Below are 18917 nucleotides of genomic sequence, written 5' to 3'. Positions count from 1 at the left end.
TCGCATGTAATACAAATACATACTAACTGAATGATTATATGTAGTAATACATAATTAATTAATTAATCACATATACATATATATATATATATATATATATGTATATATATAAATACATGTACATTTATGTAAATATGTAAATGTATTTTTGAAATAAAGAAACACTCCACTTCAGCTTTTTACAGAAAATAGAGCTAAGGAATTGCTTTCTTGTTTTGTTTTTTCCTTTTTAAGGCAAATTTTAGTAGTTTTGGATGCTTTATTAATTAGAGAATCTTAAGTATCTACGAATTCAAAATAGCATGAGAAAAAGGAAATTGCATCTCTGGAGTTTCGAAAGTCAAAATGTTTAAGCAAATTCTAATTGTGACTTATTTAACAGTACTCCTACTTGGAACAGTATTATTTTTTATTGGATTTAATGGTGAAAAAACTAATTTAGAACAAAATGGTTCGCTTAATCAAGACTTCAAATTACCGGAAATTGAATATTTTGAAATTGAACCTATATATGATAAAGTAGTTTACTTTATTATTGATGCCTTAAGAATTGATTATTTAAATATTGAAACGAAAAATCCTAATAATCAAATTCATAATCAATTTAAGTATTTAAACGAATTGATGAGAAGTGATGAATTAAAAAATCATATTCGTTTCTTTAATTTCAAAGCAGATTTCCCAACCTTAACAACCTTTAGAATCAAATCTCTCATGTCAGGAGAAAATCCTGGAATATTTGATCTTATTTCTGCATTAAGACCTAAAAATAACGCAGAAACTCCAACTATTTTAAAAAATCTATTCTTAAAAAATAAAAAATCTGTAGTCGCTGGAGATGATACATGGGATCTATTATATAGTGAATTAATTCATTATAATCATAAATTTGGATCATTAGATATCAGAGATTTTGATAGCTTGGATAAATTTGTTGAAGATAAAATTAATTTTTTCTTAAATCATACAAATAATCATTATGAAAAATATAATGATTGGAAGTTTATGGTAAATCATTTTATTGGGGTTGATCATATTGGACATTATTCTGGTATTTATAACGATGACATGAAGAATAAACTCTCCCAAATGGATCAAACAGCTGTCAAAACTTTACAACTACTTCTCAAAATCAACAATAAAAATGATCATCTCACTCCTAAAGAATTTACTCAACAAATCCATAATTTTATTAAAAAAAATAATAAATCTGAAAAAATCTTATTTTTATTATTCGGAGATCACGGTCAGAATGAAAATGGCGGGCACGGAGGCTCCTGCATTACCGAAACAAACGCGGGCTTTTTTGCATTCTCTACAATTCCTTTTATTACTTCAATGGAAAAGATACCCGAATGGGATTTGCCAGTAAAAAATAAAATTTCCGAGCAAGTATCTTTAAATGAAAGAATTAAAAACATTAAAGTTCTTAATCAAATTGATACTATTCCAATTATATCCTCATCATTAGGAATTCCAATACCAGAAAATAACTTGGGTATATTTAGAGAGGATTTTAAGATCCATCTAAAAAGCGGTACCGAACATGATGATCATGATGATCAAGATCATCATCAACAATTTTTACAAGAAATTAATTACGCAAAAGTAATGCATAATAATGCTTTTCAAATCTTTAACAGACTCCTAAATAACTTAGGAGGTCAAATCAGATTACAGGACGCTCAAATTAAATCCAAGTATTATGAATTCTATAAAAGTTATCAATTAGTTAAAAATGCTGACTTATTAAGGGCTCAAAATAACGGTGAAAGTAATCAAAAAAATAATTATGAAACTTTGATCAGTATATGTAAGAAACATTATCAACTATCATATGAATTTGCTTTGCTTATTCAAAATAAGCTATTAAAAGACAAATCCAAGTTTGATTGGGTATCAATTATTCAAGGATTTCTTATCATTTTTTCATTATTTGTATTTGTATCAATTATTATTATTCCAAGCTTTAATTTAAGCATGTCAAGATTCATGTTTAATCAAAAAAAAGGATTCTTATCTTTATCTTCATCTTCAGAATCTAATGAAGCATCATCAAAACAACAATTATCTATATACAATACAATACAATTCAAATCTGGTCAATTATTTACTATTTATTTAATTATTATTTTAATATCATCCATTTTTAATTTAATTGGAATATATCTATTTTCTCAAAATTTATTTTTTACCCAAGATTTTATATATTATTGTAATTTTTTTACATTTACAATTATCACGCTTATTATGATGCACATATTGATAAGATACCGGTATGAGATACATTCATTTTATTGTAATATCTTTAAATTAAGTTTGAATAATAAAGAATTGAGATGGAATTTTTATTGGTGTATAATGACTTTATTATGTTTAATACATTTTTGTAGTTATTCAGCATCATTTGCAAGAAATGAAGGAAAAGTTGTGAGATTTTTATTAATATCTTATCAGATTATATTATTATTTTCTGGTTCAAAAAATAATTTAAGACAAATGTTATTACCATTTATACAATTAATATTGATACGTTTTACATTTATATTTGATTATGAAATTCAACAAATTCTAAATTTTGGATTTTTTAATATTCATTTATTATTAAAATCTAAAATTACTATATTATTTATATTAATATTTTATTTATTTTTATTATTAATAGTTTATAAGAATATATTAAATAGATGGAATATATTAATCATGGTTATTGTACCAATATATGTTTGGTTTAATTGGATTAACAATAATAATATTGTACGTATTTTGGCTTTAATACAACTAACAAAGACTATATATGATTTATTTATAAAAAGACATCGATTAAAATTATCTAAAGAATTGGATAAAAGTGCAATAGAAACAAAGAATACTGTAGATTATAGATTATTAATCAATCAATGGCTTAATCATCATTTAATTTTAATATTTTTATTAAAGAATGAATTAATAATACCATATTCAATTTCTAGTATAATACAATTAATTTCAATAGAGAGTTTAAGATTGGACGGAATAATTCATCATAATTCAAAAGAAAATAATAATAATAATAATAATAATAATAGATTAATTTCGGTACCTATTAAAGGTATCGAAAATATTATTTTATTATATTTATTATCATTGAATAATTTCTATAATTTGGGTAATAAATTAAAGTTGGAAACGATACCAGAATATGTTGGATTGATAGGATTGGATTATTTCCATTTGATAATATCTCAATTATTGGTAATATATTTTTTGACATCTCATTTATTTTCTTTATCAATTATGCTTAAGCTTCCATCATTGGGATTAAGGAATCCAAAGATTTGGATGATGGGGATAATATTATCAAAATACTTATTTACAGTTTTGGGAATAATTATATTAAGGGAGAATATAATGATTTGGCAGATTTTATTTCCAAAGTTAATTTATGAATTCTTCTTTTGTTTTTCTTTTTCTATATATTATCTATTTTAATATTAGAAAAAGGATGGAAATAAGGTATAAGAATTGGAATAACTGTTTGTTAATAATAAATTTGATTGAAGAATTATTTTTGATTAGAATTTCTCTAGTAAAAAATTTGTTCTAGTGTTTAAGAGTTTTTGTGTTTATATGTTCTTTTTTTCTTCATTTTTTGGATGTTGGGAAAAATGGTGAGATTTAGGATCCCGATTATAAGGATCCCGATTATAATAGTCATAACAATTAGGGCGTGGTGTGACTCTCATACCGGATTGTATATTATGATTTTGTGAGCGTTCACCATCACGTGATGTTGATGAGTATGGAAGTGAAGGAGGGGGGAGATATCTGTTTGAATTATAATGATTGTGGTTGTTACTGTTGTTATTGCCGTCATTACTATTATAATATTGATGGTGGCCTGGATCTCCTCTGTAGTCTCCTGTCCTCCCCCTTCCTCCTGTAAGTCCATCTCCTCCGAATCCACCTCTCCCTCCTCCAAATCCGCCTCTTCCTCCTCCAAATCCACCTCTTCCTCCTCCAAATCCACCTTTTCCTCCTCTCCCTCCTCCTCCGAATCCATCCCTTCCTACTCCTCCGAATCCATCCCTTCCTACTCCTCCAAATCCATCCCTTCCTACTCCTCCAAATCCATCCCTCCCTCCTCCATTTTGGCTGCCAAAGATTCTGTCCTTGTTCCTCGAAAAGTACTCATGATCATATAGATGATTTCCTGATGGGTGATTTGGAGTATTGAAACGGCTGTATGGGTGAGCAGAAATTGAAGCTGAAGTTGTAGTTGGAGGAACAACAAAAGCTCGCTTTGATGAAGATGAAAAGATGTTATTATGATAATTATTAGTATCATATCCTTGCTGGTGGTAATAATTAGAGTGGTGGGAAGATAAAGAAGTAGAAGAATAATGATGATCATTGAGTTGATCCATAAATCTTTTATTATTATTATTATTATTATTATTATTGTGGTTACTTTGGATTCCTTGAAAGAATGATGATTGTTTAAAATCAATATTAAGATTCCAATAATTAAATAATTTGAAAAGAATCTTCTGACTTTGATTTGCTTTAAATCCTTTATACTTTCTTTCTTGATTATTTAAATCAAATTCTGAAATAGAATTAGAAAATGGACGTGTATTTGGCAACATTTTTGAACCAAAACCAACTTTAAACATTTGAAAATTCTCATTAGTTGGATCTTTCCATATAACATTTTTTTCCATTTTTTCAAGTTTAAAATATCCAATAATATAATTTGGATGATTTATTTTATAATTAAATGAACTTTCTAATATACTTTTCCAATTTCTTTTATTTTTATCATCATTCAACATTCTTGTAATAATTTCTTTACCTTGTTGTATATTTTCACATGTTTCAATAATTGGTACCGTTACCTGTTCAAAATTAATAAGATCTTCATTTTTTTGATCATGATGAATTTTTAGATCTGAATTATTATAATAATTTTGGAAATATCCAAAAATAGGCATATCTGTTATTTTTATAGTATTAAATTGATTATTAGAATTAGATTCAGAATGTTCTTGTTCTTGTTGATTTTCAATAATAATATTCTTTAATGGAGAGAATTTGAATGAATATAAAATATCACATCCAAGTTTATTTCTATATTTAGATAAAACATCCATTTCATTTTCTAAAGGTATCACAGTTTCTAATAATACTTTCTGATCAATAAATGGAAGTAAAGCAACCCATTTCCATCTTTGTTTATTACCATTAGGATCTTGTTTAAATTTACTTGGATAAAATTCACTTAAAGGATTATCTTTATCGATCATCATATTATAAAACTCTTTAGGTAGACATATTTTTCCAGATTTTGGAGGTAATACTGACATTAATTGTTCAAATTGAGTAAATGGTTTTCCAAGATTAAATTCACCAATTAGAGACTCTTTAATTTTGTTTTCATTTTTAACATCACTTAATAATTCCACAATATCCATTACATAAGGAGCATAATGGTAAGGATAATACCAATCCCAACTAGGTACTCCATGATAATAATAACCAAGTACCCATGATAATCCTCTTAAATAATGTATACATACTTGATCAGAGATTTCATTTAACTTAGATTTAGCTTCATTGTATTCTTTTTTTTCACATATTTCTATTTCTTCATGTTGTACTTTTTCATCAATATAATTAATTTGAGCATTGAACTTTCTATTATAATAACTTAATCTGTATTTTAATATATTAATTGGATTGTCAATGCTTAATAAGACTCTTCCTTGATCAATATTACTATTATCATTGTTATTATCAAGATTATCACTATTATTCAAATTAGAAGATTGATTATTGTCCATTAATATATTTTCTTCATTATAATCTTCAACTTCTGATAAATACTTGACCAACTTTGATAAGTGTTCTTGAAAATATGACTCCATACTATCAAATCGCCTTTTCTTCCTTTGATTCTTACCAGAGGAATCGCAATCTTCTTCTTCTTGTACTTTTTCTTGAGTTTCAAGAGTGATACCAGATTCATTATTGGTATTGGTATTGGTATTGATATTTGTGTTTAAATCAGTTGTAATATTAGTAGTTGATTCTACTCCAGAAAGTACTTTATCATCACCAAAAAGTAATTCTATCTCCGAAACTGAAATAGTAGGCCTCTCTCCTCCTTGAGAGTTTACTAACTTAGAAGTATTTGAAACTAAAGTAGAAGAAAGCATAGATTCTTGAGTTCCTTCCTCTAAACTAATATTATTCTGACCAGTATTATCAATATTATTATTCTTAATCATTCTTCTTCCTCTATCATTTGCAAATGTACTCGTTCTTTGACTAAACCTGGATTCTTGAATAATAATTTCATACTCCAAATCTCGGAGATATTTGAAGAATTGAATTATGGAATTAGGAATAATGTTTCCTTCTAAAGTCAAATAATCACCAATTCTAGGTAATACTCTAATGTAAATTCCAAGAATCTGATCCAAAGATCCCTTATAAATACTAAATACTGGAAGATTTGGAAGAAAATCATTTCCAATAAAGAAACATAGAAATATAAAATCATCAATACATCTTTCAAAATCATATTGAAAATCTGAATTATTTTTCATTCCATATTCATTTACTAAATTTTCTCCAATATTATTATTTATATACCCAATTTGGTCTCTTATTTCACCAAAATCAAAATTTAAATACTCTCTTAACATTGAAAGATCAACAATCTCAATATCTGACCACCAAGAATAAATTCGAAGTTTCTTTCCAAAATTTGGACCATTTTGAAAAATCCCATTAAGAATAATATCACTAGAATTATTTGTTCCATTATCTCCAAATGATGAACCTAAATGATTATTGTTAATCTTTTCAATCCAAGTATTATATAATATTGAAATTGATGACGGAGATTCAACCTTAAAATCTCTCACTGCTTCTCTAATAATATAAAAATAAGACTCATGAGTAGATAAACCAAGCATAATTAAATCAGCATCTGATCCATATAAAACATGTCTTGTATTAGGATTATAATCTTCATTACTTCTTTGATTCCTAATAAATTCCAATATCTTATGTTCTCCTTCTCCTGGTATATTTGAATCAGAAAATATTACTGAAATTGATCGCCATGATTCATCTGTTTCAAACTTTCTCCTTATATATGCATGTAAACACATTGTTAATCTTTCCATAAATGGAGTTCCTGGTGTAATTACATTACTATCCCATTTCTCAACATATTCAGGACATTTATAACCAATCTTAGAAAATTCTTCCTGAGCTATTTCATAAGCTCTCCTATTATAATCCATTTCTAAAGCTGTTTTATACCTTCTACTTCTTTGTTGATTCATTTTTGCTCTTGGTGCTACGCCATCTATTGCCATATAAATCAACCTTCTTGGTTTCACCATTGCATATAATCTATCAATATAATCACATACTCTCGTGAACATCTCAGCCTCATCTTTTGGTTTATCTCCTCCGCTTGGATTACAACATGGATGTATTATACCATTCATATCTAAATATAAACAATCAAATTCTCCATTAATATTTGGCTCAGTTAAGTCTAAGTCATTTAAGCACGTCTCCTCATCAACAGCATCCTTCAACTCCTTCACTATCAATGGATACCTATTACATAACCATCTATAAAATGTTGGGACTCCCATATTTCTCTTTTAATAAAAGGAAACTGTAGTAGTAATAGTAATAGTAGTAGTAAAATAATACTTTTATTAATGATGTAATTCGAAACAACAAAGAAAATTCAATTAATACTTTCTGAAAATTATCTTCGTCATCAATTCTTTCTTAACATTTCACCTCTTCTCTTCTCTTACTCTTTTTTTTCTTATCTTCCTTTTATTATACTATATTGACTTTTTTTTCCATTATTGACTTTATATAATCATGAATGACCCGCTCGGATTGCCCGCCTAATTGTTTTTAATAACATTTATTTTTGCATGCAAAAATAAATGTATTAACAGAGAAGAAAGAAAAAGAGGATTTCTTGTTATTCTTTTCTGAAAATATTCTTAAAAGGAGTATATTGATTTTTTTTGGAGTGGGGTTAATTTAAAAGGCCAACTTTATTAAAATTTTGTTTCAAAAAGTCTCCAAAAAAGTAATATTTATTTATTTTAACCAATTCACTTTAATATTACTCCAACTAATTGATATTATTTGTGAACAATATAATTTTTAATTGAATTCCAATATAATTTAATGTTGTTATTTTAAACTTTTGGCATAATAACTGAAATATAATCATAAAAATATATAATAATCCAATAAAGGGAAAAAAAATGCTTCAAGTTAAAACAATCTTGAAAAAATTTGTTTTCCAAAAAAATAACAAAAACTTGGACTTTAAAAAAATAGCCATTCCTCTATTTGGGAAAATTACAAATAACCAAACAAAATGCGAGAAACAATTCAATACTGCTATAACTAACCAACCAATAACCAAATATAAGAATATTGTCACCGTACATTGTATACGACATGCTGAAAGTACCATGAATGCCTTAAGAAACCATAATATTAAAACCTTGAATATACACGAATTATTATCTAGTAAAGATCCAGGTAAGTTATTAAGTTCATTTCCTATTATAATAGAATAGTATAATCCAATCTAATTAATACATTTGAATGGATTATAATAGACTAACTAAACAGGAATAAACTTATTAAATAAAAATACCAATAAATATATATTACATGACTCTTTAAATCTTTAGGTATTTTGGATGCTCCTTTATCCAAGTATGGAGTTGAAAAAGCGAATAATTTTGGTGATAATGGTGGTGTAAGTGACAATTATATGGTCATATATTTTAAACCAATAATAACTTTACTTAATATCTTTCTATAATAATTGTACTTTTTTTTCCTGAAACATTTCTGAATTAGCCAACATATAAAGGAAAACCAATAATGGAAAGAGCTTCTTTGATTATTACTTCCAACTTAAGAAGAGCCATGGAAACTTCAAATTTGATTTCAAAAAGATCTTCTGAAAATTGCAAAATTTGTGTATTGGATTTTGTTAGAGAAAAAGCTCTATATATATCAGATGTTCCTTGTTTATCTAAGGAAGAAATTATCAAAAATTACCCAAAAGCTGATATATCATTTCTTCCTGACACCAACTTTAAAGATTATATTGTACTTCCAGAAGATCATGAACAAGTGGATCAAAGAATTCAACAATTTATTAATTTTATCAAGAATTATCAAGATCTTGAAAATAATGAAATCGTATTGGTATCCCATTATTACTTCTTGAAAAGGCTTTTAAAAGGTATTTTTATTGAAATTCTGATTATTTCAACTTTAATTAAATTAATCAATTAATTTCCACTTATTAGGATCTGTATTATGGCAATTACCAAATCTTGGAGTCATTACTATTCATATTGATAAAAATACTGGCAAAATTATTAATAATAATTTTTTCAGCTAGGCCCATATTAATTAACTTTTAATATACTTTCATTGCTTCTTTTGTTTTGTTTGTTTTACTTCAATTCAAATCAATTCTTCCTATTAATACCTTGACTTAAACTTTCTTGGCTATTATTAATTATCCTTGTTTCAATTTTCTTATTTTTACGTAGTTCAAGTATTATCTTTATCAACTTTAATAATATAACAAATCCTATTATCAATCCAAGTATTATCCCTATACATTTAATACCTAACATAATACAATCTTTAACTGAAATTTATTTTAATTATTTTAAATTTTAAAAGAATGATTCATTTTTAACTTACTATTTGCTATTAAACACCAAAAATTTAATCCACAAGAAATACATTTATTTCCTGTAAACATAGAATCAAACTTTTTGTTTGTTAACGAAGTTTGATTCACTACTACATCAGAAATTATTGAATCTGAACTTGCAATTGAAATCTTAAATTTTCAATTTGATATCAAAATATTTATATTAATAATTAATATTAAGATTCAAAAACGATATCTTCTTTCAAATAAACTTACCGTTGTAGAAGTTGTTGAAAAAGTGAACATATTCTGATCCAGTTGAACTGAAAATGAATTATACAACACAACCTATTATTTGAATAGAAATAATATTTAATATTGTTATTTAATAGTGTTTACCAATATATTGCATGCATGCATTTATTGTATGCATGCATATATTGGATGCATTAAATATATATATACTTACCACGCACTTATATTCACTCCCAGTTAATACGGAAACTCCCAATACAAAAGTAAAAATTCCTATTGAATTGGCTTTAATCTTCTTTGTTTGTGCCATTATTGGATCAACCTAAATTAATTAATTATATAAATTTGAATGAATTAAATACAAACCTACCTCACTTGTTTGTACTCCTGACTTTGTACAATAAGGTATTTGAACTACAAAACCTGAATCAATATCCCCTATAGAATATTTTTGTTAAGTTATTTTCAATTCAATTCGAAATGTATATATATATATATTCAAACTTACCACTATTCTTAATATAAACCTTTAGAGGACAGCCAAAACTACTCATTGCTGTGCAAGCCTCCAAAGGTGGTGGTTCTATAAATGTAATAATTCCAGGAGAAGATGTTGCTACCCAAGACACAGAAGAAGCTTCGACTGAGAACATTATTTCTGTGTCAAAGATTGAATCAAAATTATATCCCAAAAAGAATCTGCGTGATTGTATATTAGTTATATTTCCCATATCATTTTGATCCATCTCCTCATGACCAATTTCTCCTAATGAATCCAAAATCAACTGTGGAGAACCAGAATTTTGTGCTCTTACTGAATATTGTGAAATCTTTCCAAGTGAATGATCTTCTATAACTTTCTTATAAAAGTGAGCTATCTGAGCTCTTTGACAAGTACCAGGTGGATGATAGCAAAATCTACCGTTCACAGAACTCCAAGTATGAACACTTGTTCCTATCTTATCACATGAAACTCCTGTAAAGTCTGCATTTTCTGGAGGAATAATTAATGTTGGCTTTAAACAATCATTTATTTCCTCTTCTGTTTGGTTTTTTGAAGCTTTTCCACACCCACTTCTTAAAGGAGGAATTGAAATACTAGCAGGCATCCCTTTTGGTGAAAATGTTGGTTGTAACATGTAATAACCATTCAAATCCTTTGCATTAGCACTCCCAAACGGTGGTCCTGAGCTTATTACCTGTACTGAAGCTCCAAAATTTGGATCATAGAATGATGGAGACGATGAATTTAATGTATGTACAGAAGTCTGAATTCCTGATTCTTTATGCCTTAATCTTGAACAATCTATTGTGGAATCCTTATTTTCTTTCTTACATTCATTTTCCATATTTTCCAATTCTGTACTTGATAACTTATTAATTGATGATTCTGTTGGACTAAACCAAGATAATTCAACCTCTAATGAGTATTGCCAGTTCCATCCACCTATTCTAAAAGCTGTCCACCATGGTGGTATCCAAACTGGGCATGACTTCGATAAGTAAACATTCCACCACATTCTTTGCTCTATAAATAGTTTAAAATAGTTCAATAAATTATTTCCATTTGTAATATATTAAACTTACGTATCCATGAACAATGTAATGTAGCTCTTGAAAATGGTGCATCAGTATTTATCTAAAAAAAAAAATTATTTAATTGGGAGTAAATATGTCATTAATTTCTCTAATATAAAAAACCTTAATCCCTAATAAAAAGCCCCTCCTCCAGCACTTTAATTCAATTGAACTTACCGTTACATATAATTCTGGACACCAACAACACGATCCTTGTGATCCAGGTGGTATTGGAGTTTCTTGAGTCCAATTTTTTTGACCTGGTGGCACTATAAATCATTTTAAATATGTTTTATTAAGATATTGCTAAATTCAAAATAATTTATTAAAACTTACAATTTGGTGTTCCATATAAATACTCGTCTCTCACTTTCTGACAACTTCTCAATTCATGATTACAAAATCTAGATGGGTCACCTTCAACTTGAGTAAACGAAAACAATTTTATATCTTCTTGAAAATCATGATATAAAGTTGAAATATAACTCAAATCATATGCAATTAATATTGGAGACTTCTTTATTGTAATCTTAAATCCATTAGAACCTGGGTCTGCTTCTTTTGCATTCTTTCCATTTACTTCTGATGATCCAAAATTCAACGATACATCCTATAAAATTAATTAATTTCAAAATATTTAATTTTCAATTATTATTTTACTAAAAAAAAATAAGCCTACCTGATTATTCTGTATAACTAAATGACCGTTCAACATTTTTTTGCATTGTCCATTCATACACATTTCTTGTTCTGACACAATTAACTGTGAAATAGCATTTCCTACCAACCAGTTTATTGATATTAATAATAAATAAATAATTTTCTCCATTATATATTATTTTATTCTTCTTTCATCTTAAATTTTTAAATTTTCTCTCAATTTTAAACCATTACATATAAATTTATATATCTTTCATAACGACTTATTCTTTTTTTAACTCCCACACTATTTTACTTTTTAATTATTCTCTTATTATTTGTGTGGTCATATTAACAAATAAAAATATTTATAGATTTTCCTCCATAACTTTAATTATTTTAGCTGATACTGTTAAATACTCATCATATCACTTTATCCAATTCCTTATTTTTTAATAATATTCTTTAAACAAACTTTATGTCAATTAAAAATTATTTAATCAATCTCTAAATTAATAGTTTGATTTTCTTTTTTTTTTTAATAATAAAGTTATTCCAAACTCATGATTCACTTATTAATTAAAAAAGAATAATTATTTTATTTGTGTACAAAAAAATTATTACTAAAATTTGCTCACTAACACCATAAATCTATGTGGTCAATAAAATCATATACCGGTGACAAGTTTTATTGCATGCATGCAGGCGGGAAGAATTTTTAATTACACGTAATTATTACGTGTAATTAAATAAAATAGATTTGAGATTAAATAATTTTAATTAATACGTTCGAACGACAATAACTATAATCATACTACTAGCAATGCTAGTATAATTCATCTAACTAAAAGCAAAGACTAGTTTGAAATTACAATAAAAGTTTTATCATTGAAGTCAATTACAGAAGAGTTTCTGTGAATGATTGAGTATTCTGTGTAAAGTCTGTTAAAATCTTCAATTTTATCAGCATATCTAGAAACTCCAATCTTTTTGTTACTTTTAGAATTAGTATATAACTGACCACATAAAAATAGTTTACCTGTTGGAGAAATAATTGCTGATGATCTACTTCCACACGAAATAAATGGCTTTAAAAAATCCAACTCACTAAACTTTTTCAATGTTACTGGAGGATAAATGCTTTTTTTATCATCAAGTATACCACATTGTCCATATGTATTATCTCCCATGCATAAAATAGAATTTATTGAAGTTAATATTAAACAATGTTTTTCACCGCATGTAATCTTTTCTATATATATTTCCCTAGAATTACCTTCCAAACCCTCCGCAATTTTCGTATCTTCACATATATTATTTGGTAATTCATCCTCTTTTATGTATTTTAAGTTTGAATTCTTTGTGGAAAGACCCCAAGCTTCTATTTTTAATCTACTAAAATTTGGAAAGTCTGGATCATAAATATACATATCATTCTCACTAAATTCACCAAATGTATTATCACCCCAAACAAACAACTGTGAATCTGAATCTAAAACTAGAGTAAAATAAGCACCAATTGAAATTTGTTTAACTATTGTATCATTAAGCCTACAAATTAATTCCATCCTAGGATTATGAAAATCCCAAGCATATATCTCACCATTATCCAAAGCTATACATGTCTTTTCCTTATATGATTCTACTTCTACAACTTTATTCTTCCCTCCAAAAAATGTCTCCAATTTTGGTTTAAATACTATTGGACTCTTTAAATCATACAATCCCCACCTATATATCTCCCCTTTACTTGTTAAAGCTATGGAACTATAAGTACCTGCCGTGATCTTTATTACTCCCTCGATGTCTTCTTGTATCTTTTTTGGCTCCTTTAACTTCTGTATTGATTCTCCATGTCCAAGTTGTCCAAATAATCCTGTTCCATATGAATAAATTTCAAATTCAGATGTTAAAAACAACACATGATTCAATCCTGAGCTCACTTGTATTATTTTCTTCTTTCCCAATGTATGAATTGTTTCTATATTATTAATACCTTTATATACAGAAACTGTTGTCTTTTTACTCACTGGACGGCTTAAATCCAGCAAATAATCTGATGTTGTTATCAAATATTCATTCTTTGTATTTTGATTTTGAACACTAGAATACATAGATGTTTTTCCCACACTTCCTTTATCAATCAACCCTTTACATTCACTCCATTAGATAATATTTTTGTAAATACTTGCAATAATCACAACAGCTTGGCGCGCGCGCCAATTGCATGCAAATTACTAGATTTATTTATTTTATTAAATTCTCTATTAAGATGAGAATTTAACAAGTTTTTCCTACTTTTTTTTATTAATGAAATTTATATAACAACTTGTTTCTATTTAAGAACATTCTAAATAAAAGTTTATAGAATCTTAATGTGAAAAAAGTACCAAATTAATAAATTACAGATGAAAATTAAGAGGATAATAATAATTATAATAAATAGTAATGTAATTATAGATTAGCTTAAAAGGGAAAAAAAGAGAAATAATCGTGTAAGTTAGTTAGAACACTTTCTCTCAACCAATTTTGCTCCATGTTCGGTATACTCCTCCTTACTGAACCACATTTGCTGGAAGGAACCTAAAGATGCCAAAATACTACCACCTATCCAGCTTGAAAATCTTCTTTCTACTGTAGAATTTGGGGATATAATCTTTAATTTAGGTCCTCCGCCTGATAATTTGTCATCTTCAGCTAGGGATTTTGAAACACGGTCAGCCAAACCTGGAATTATGGACGTACCTCCAGTTAAAATCACTGCTCCTATTAAGTCTTTTCTGATATCAATATCACAAGCTATGATAGTATTAGAAATTGCAGAACATAGTCCTGGGAACCCATTAGTGTTCACTGGAGGAAATTCAGAATCATTGATAATCATCTCAGGATTTAATAAACATTCGGGAACACGAATACCAATAGGTTCAGAGTCTATTAATGTGCCATCAGGCAACTCATAAGTAGATGTTGCAAGTGCTGATGATGTCTTAGCAACCTCTTCGTGCTCAGCGCAACGACAAATCGATTCCTTTATATTCCTTAAAACCTCTCTTTTGCCATATTCAATATATGAACTTGTCACTTTCTCTAAGTTAACACTTTCATAACTTAATGGTTTATCCTTGTGAATTATCTTTTTAAAGGAGAAATTAGGGGAAATACTCAAATTCTTCTCTTTTAGTAAATGTCTGGCAATTTGGTCATCCAGAAAATCTCCTCCTATTGGATACTCACATAGTGGTTTTTGAAGGGTATATCCATCCAATATCGGAACAATTGAAGTTGCTGTTGCTCCAATATCTACGACTAGACCTGATGATCTACCTACAGAAAAAGCACTCAAAATTGCCTTCTTTGCCGTATAAACTGCTGGCACATCAAATTTTTCAAACATTATTTCAACCTCCTTTTCTCTAATCTGTCTATTATGCTTGGATGGTTCCGTTAATAATATTGGATGCTCCCTTAAATCTGTTGAAAGTCCAATTTTCCCTGAAGTTGTTCTAATAATCTCCTCAAATACATCACCATTCAAAATCAAACCACCATCTTCGTACTTTAAACAAGGCTCCACAGATACATCTTCCAAATAACTCAAGAAATTTAACGGAAACCTTTTATCACCATTTTCCTTAACTCCAACTACTGAAGGCCAAACTTGTCTTGGGCAATCTTCCCCACCATACCCTATCTTCGTCATACAACTACCTACATCTACAATAATTGCTCCCACATCATCTCCTCCAATAAATGTCTCCTTTCCACTCATTTCTGCTTTATTTTTTTTCTTTACCTTTTCTCTGACATTAACACTTGTTTCTACAAATAATTCATACCGAGATTTTGGCGCCAACTGTTGCCCGCCCTGTTAAATAATACAGGTATCGTTAAAAAGATCTTTATAAAGAAAACAAGAGGGTATTTATTAGAGGGAATTAAAAAAATTCGATAAAGATATTATTAATAGTTGAAATATCTGGATTTGTATTTAGATTTAGGTTTGAACTTTGATTGGAAATGAGAATTTTAGTTAAATATTATGTAGGCGTTGGTTATTAGGGAAAAAATAATAAGAAAGGAAATTTTTAAATAAATTTCAAAGCGTGAAAATACTAAATTGATGTATATATAATATATATATATTTATACTCAGTATCTAATTGCTTCTAGATAACTGAATTTAGAATAATAATCTCTCTATCATTCAGAAAATATGTTTTTGTTAGACCAAATAGACATGCAAAGTTCCATTTCAGCAAGCTCCTTAACTTGTTGATCATGGTGATGATCATCAGTAACTTGATGGTTTTTACTAGTAATATTATCAAGATAATTTTGTCTCTTTTCTTGTTCCATTCTTGATTTTGTAGCTTTTATTTTGTCTAGATGACGTTGATACCTGCCTTTTATATATCTTTCCGAATTATGTGTTTTATTAATACCTTTTGATAATACAGAGATCTTGGATGAATTCTTATCTACTTTTGATAATTGGGATTTATTGTTATTTATTGAAGTATCCTGAACTTTTTGAGCAGAAATCTCAACAAGAGCTGAATAAATTTCATTAGACTTCAACTCACTAGTAGAAGGAACATTATTCCTAAAAAGTGGATGTAATTCGTCCATAATTCATATTGGAAGATTGAATGATCAAAAGTTAGTATTAAATATATTATTAGCTTTAAAATCAAATGGTTCAATATTATTGTTAAGTAATCAGATTTTAATTATCATTTTTAATTACCATTTTAGGCGCAAAATAATTAACTTGTATCATTTATTTCCATATTTCCTTTAAATTTGGTTTCAGCTCTTCCTTTTCTCATGATCTCTCTTAATTGTTCCCTTTCCTTATCATATTTAATTTTTAGGTTCTTTCTCAAGCTTGCATTACTATTTGTTCTGTTAATTGTAGATGGGAGTTTTTGTGAGATCTTTGGCTGTTTACAAGAGTTTCTTGTATTAGTTGATTTTTTAGTACTATTACTATCCCGAAGTTTATTTGCGAGATTTCTCTTAATAATTTCTTCAGTTGTAACTTTTTTACTATTAATAGCACTAAGTTGTGTGACAAAGAATTCAACAGTAGTTTCAAGTTGTAATAATATTTCCTTTCTAGAAAGTGGTCTCTTATTTTGCTTGTTCTTCTCTTTATTGCTGAAATAATCAATAATCTCTTGGTACTTACCTTGACCTGTTTCACAATTTTGTTCATTTGAACTTTGATTGTTAATCATTAAGCTCTTACTCTTTGAATAACTATTACAAGTAAATATCTCCTGACTTTTAAACCATTCATCTAAACTTTGTTTTAAAAAAAACTTGGAGCTTTTGTTCTCAGTATCCACATCTTGTTTAATCCAGAAAGGAATTCTTGATATATTAATATAATTTTTTTTATTTACAGAATTGTAATTAAAAGTACTTAACTCTTTACAAATACTATTAAATTGATTCCAATGTTTATGATTACATGTATTTAGAAATGAATTAATAAAATTCAAGAAATATATATTAGATTGAAAGATTTGTTGAATATTTGGTCTTTCTTGAGGATTAGGATTAAGTAAATCTTTAATTATATTGACTAGTTCTTGAGAATATCTCTTATTTACACCATAAGTTTCAATATGATTATTAATTTCCTTTTTAAATTGATCTTTATTTCTAATAGAAAATATTAACATTTCTTGCATTGAATACTTTCTGAAAACTTTTTCTAAAGAACAAAGTTCCAATAATAAACAACCAATACTCCAACAATCACTTTTTTTATCGTGTTGCATATTTGAATATATTTCAGGTGCTAAATAATAAATAGAGCCTTGTACAAGAGGATTTGAAAAACTTTCAGACTTATTTAATTCATCCTTATTAGATGATAAAATATTGGAAATACCAAAATCAGAAAGTTTAACCATTCCGTTGGAGAATAAAATGGTATTATTAGATTTAATATCGCAATGAACAATATTATTATCATGTAAATATTTAACTCCAAGAAGTATTTGGAGAAAAATAAATAATACTTCATCTTCAGTAAAGTAAATATTATCTTGTCCTTCTTTTCTTCTTGCTTCAATTTCACCATCTAAGCTTCCATATTCACCAAGCTCCATAATTATACAAAGTAGATTCTTAGTAGTATAAGATTCGACCAATTTTACCAAATTTATATGATTTATAATATTGAGTATTTTAATTTCTTGAATGGAATTATTCTTTTCAATTTCAGTCATTCTACTCATATTAACTACTTTGGCCACCAATTTTTCTTGTATTAGTTCTCCTTTTTTTGTCTCTATCAAATAGCATTCACCAAATCCTCCCTCTCCTATTTGATTGGTTACATAATATTTATCCATTTTAAATATATTTAAAATTTATGATTTTTTTGTTTTGCTAAATTACTAATATTATACTACATTGATTTAATTACAGAAATTATATATTTCTTGTAATAATATATTACTTCTTTTATTTTTTAAATACTAAATTCTCAAATTTATGTCCAAAATTTACATTTAATGTGTGGTTTATGCCACCTTAATGGTATTTCAATTCTTTTGTCGAGATAAATAAATGTATATTTATTTAATTCTTCCCCTACCCCCAGATTTTTCCAGGTTATGATTTTAACCTTCCTTTCTTGTAGGGAAAAAAAGCTTAACCATCCAATTTTTTTTTCAAACCATCTTTTCATAATTAAATAATA

The 18917-nt window shown here is 27.3% G+C and overlaps 9 protein-coding genes across 9 annotated transcripts; 3 read left to right on the top strand and 6 right to left on the bottom strand.

The window, feature by feature from the left end:
- Positions 1–306: 306 nt before the first annotated feature.
- On the top strand, positions 307–3471 carry cgd8_2260 (phosphatidylinositol glycan class O, integral membrane protein with signal peptide sequence and 12 or more transmembrane domains; the record flags this gene model as incomplete). The annotated part of the gene is made up of 1 exon (XM_627129.1): positions 307–3471. A coding segment is annotated over one exon (3165 nt), but the record flags the coding sequence as incomplete, so codon positions are not given.
- Positions 3472–3605: 134 nt separating this feature from the next.
- On the bottom strand, positions 3606–7658 carry cgd8_2250 (Rat1 Kar1/Rat1 like 5'-3' exonuclease; the record flags this gene model as incomplete). Its single annotated transcript, XM_627128.1, has 1 exon — positions 3606–7658. The coding sequence occupies one exon, from the start codon at positions 7656–7658 to the stop codon at positions 3606–3608; it is 4053 nt and encodes a 1350-aa protein (XP_627128.1).
- Positions 7659–8297: 639 nt separating this feature from the next.
- Positions 8298–8618, top strand: cgd8_2240 (hypothetical protein; the record flags this gene model as incomplete). The annotated part of the gene is made up of 1 exon (XM_627127.1): positions 8298–8618. The coding sequence occupies one exon, from the start codon at positions 8298–8300 to the stop codon at positions 8616–8618; it is 321 nt and encodes a 106-aa protein (XP_627127.1).
- Positions 8619–8931: 313 nt separating this feature from the next.
- Positions 8932–9351, top strand: cgd8_2230 (hypothetical protein; the record flags this gene model as incomplete). Its single annotated transcript, XM_627126.1, has 1 exon — positions 8932–9351. One exon carries the CDS (start codon positions 8932–8934, stop codon positions 9349–9351), a length of 420 nt encoding a protein of 139 aa, XP_627126.1.
- Positions 9352–10449: 1098 nt separating this feature from the next.
- cgd8_2220 (hypothetical protein with a domain with conserved cysteines shared in dictyostelium, leishmania and plants) lies at positions 10450–11499 on the bottom strand (the record flags this gene model as incomplete). Its single annotated transcript, XM_627125.1, has 1 exon — positions 10450–11499. One exon carries the CDS (start codon positions 11497–11499, stop codon positions 10450–10452), a length of 1050 nt encoding a protein of 349 aa, XP_627125.1.
- Positions 11500–13053: 1554 nt separating this feature from the next.
- cgd8_2210 (RCC1 like beta propeller protein) lies at positions 13054–14361 on the bottom strand (the record flags this gene model as incomplete). Its single annotated transcript, XM_627124.1, has 1 exon — positions 13054–14361. A coding segment is annotated over one exon (1308 nt), but the record flags the coding sequence as incomplete, so codon positions are not given.
- Positions 14362–14696: 335 nt separating this feature from the next.
- Positions 14697–15968, bottom strand: cgd8_2200 (BRG1/brm-associated factor 53A like actin; the record flags this gene model as incomplete). Its single annotated transcript, XM_627123.1, has 1 exon — positions 14697–15968. One exon carries the CDS (start codon positions 15966–15968, stop codon positions 14697–14699), a length of 1272 nt encoding a protein of 423 aa, XP_627123.1.
- A 431-nt stretch (positions 15969–16399) lies between these two features.
- cgd8_2190 (hypothetical protein) lies at positions 16400–16828 on the bottom strand (the record flags this gene model as incomplete). The annotated part of the gene is made up of 1 exon (XM_627122.1): positions 16400–16828. The coding sequence occupies one exon, from the start codon at positions 16826–16828 to the stop codon at positions 16400–16402; it is 429 nt and encodes a 142-aa protein (XP_627122.1).
- A 137-nt stretch (positions 16829–16965) lies between these two features.
- cgd8_2180 (protein kinase) lies at positions 16966–18567 on the bottom strand (the record flags this gene model as incomplete). The annotated part of the gene is made up of 1 exon (XM_627121.1): positions 16966–18567. The coding sequence occupies one exon, from the start codon at positions 18565–18567 to the stop codon at positions 16966–16968; it is 1602 nt and encodes a 533-aa protein (XP_627121.1).
- Positions 18568–18917: the final 350 nt, after the last annotated feature.

Source organism: Cryptosporidium parvum, chromosome 8, assembly GCF_000165345.1.
Source record: "Cryptosporidium parvum Iowa II chromosome 8, whole genome shotgun sequence".
Taxonomy (NCBI): domain Eukaryota; phylum Apicomplexa; class Conoidasida; order Eucoccidiorida; family Cryptosporidiidae; genus Cryptosporidium; species Cryptosporidium parvum.
Note: the sequence above shows the minus strand (reverse complement) of the source record. Positions and strands in the feature narration are given on the sequence as shown.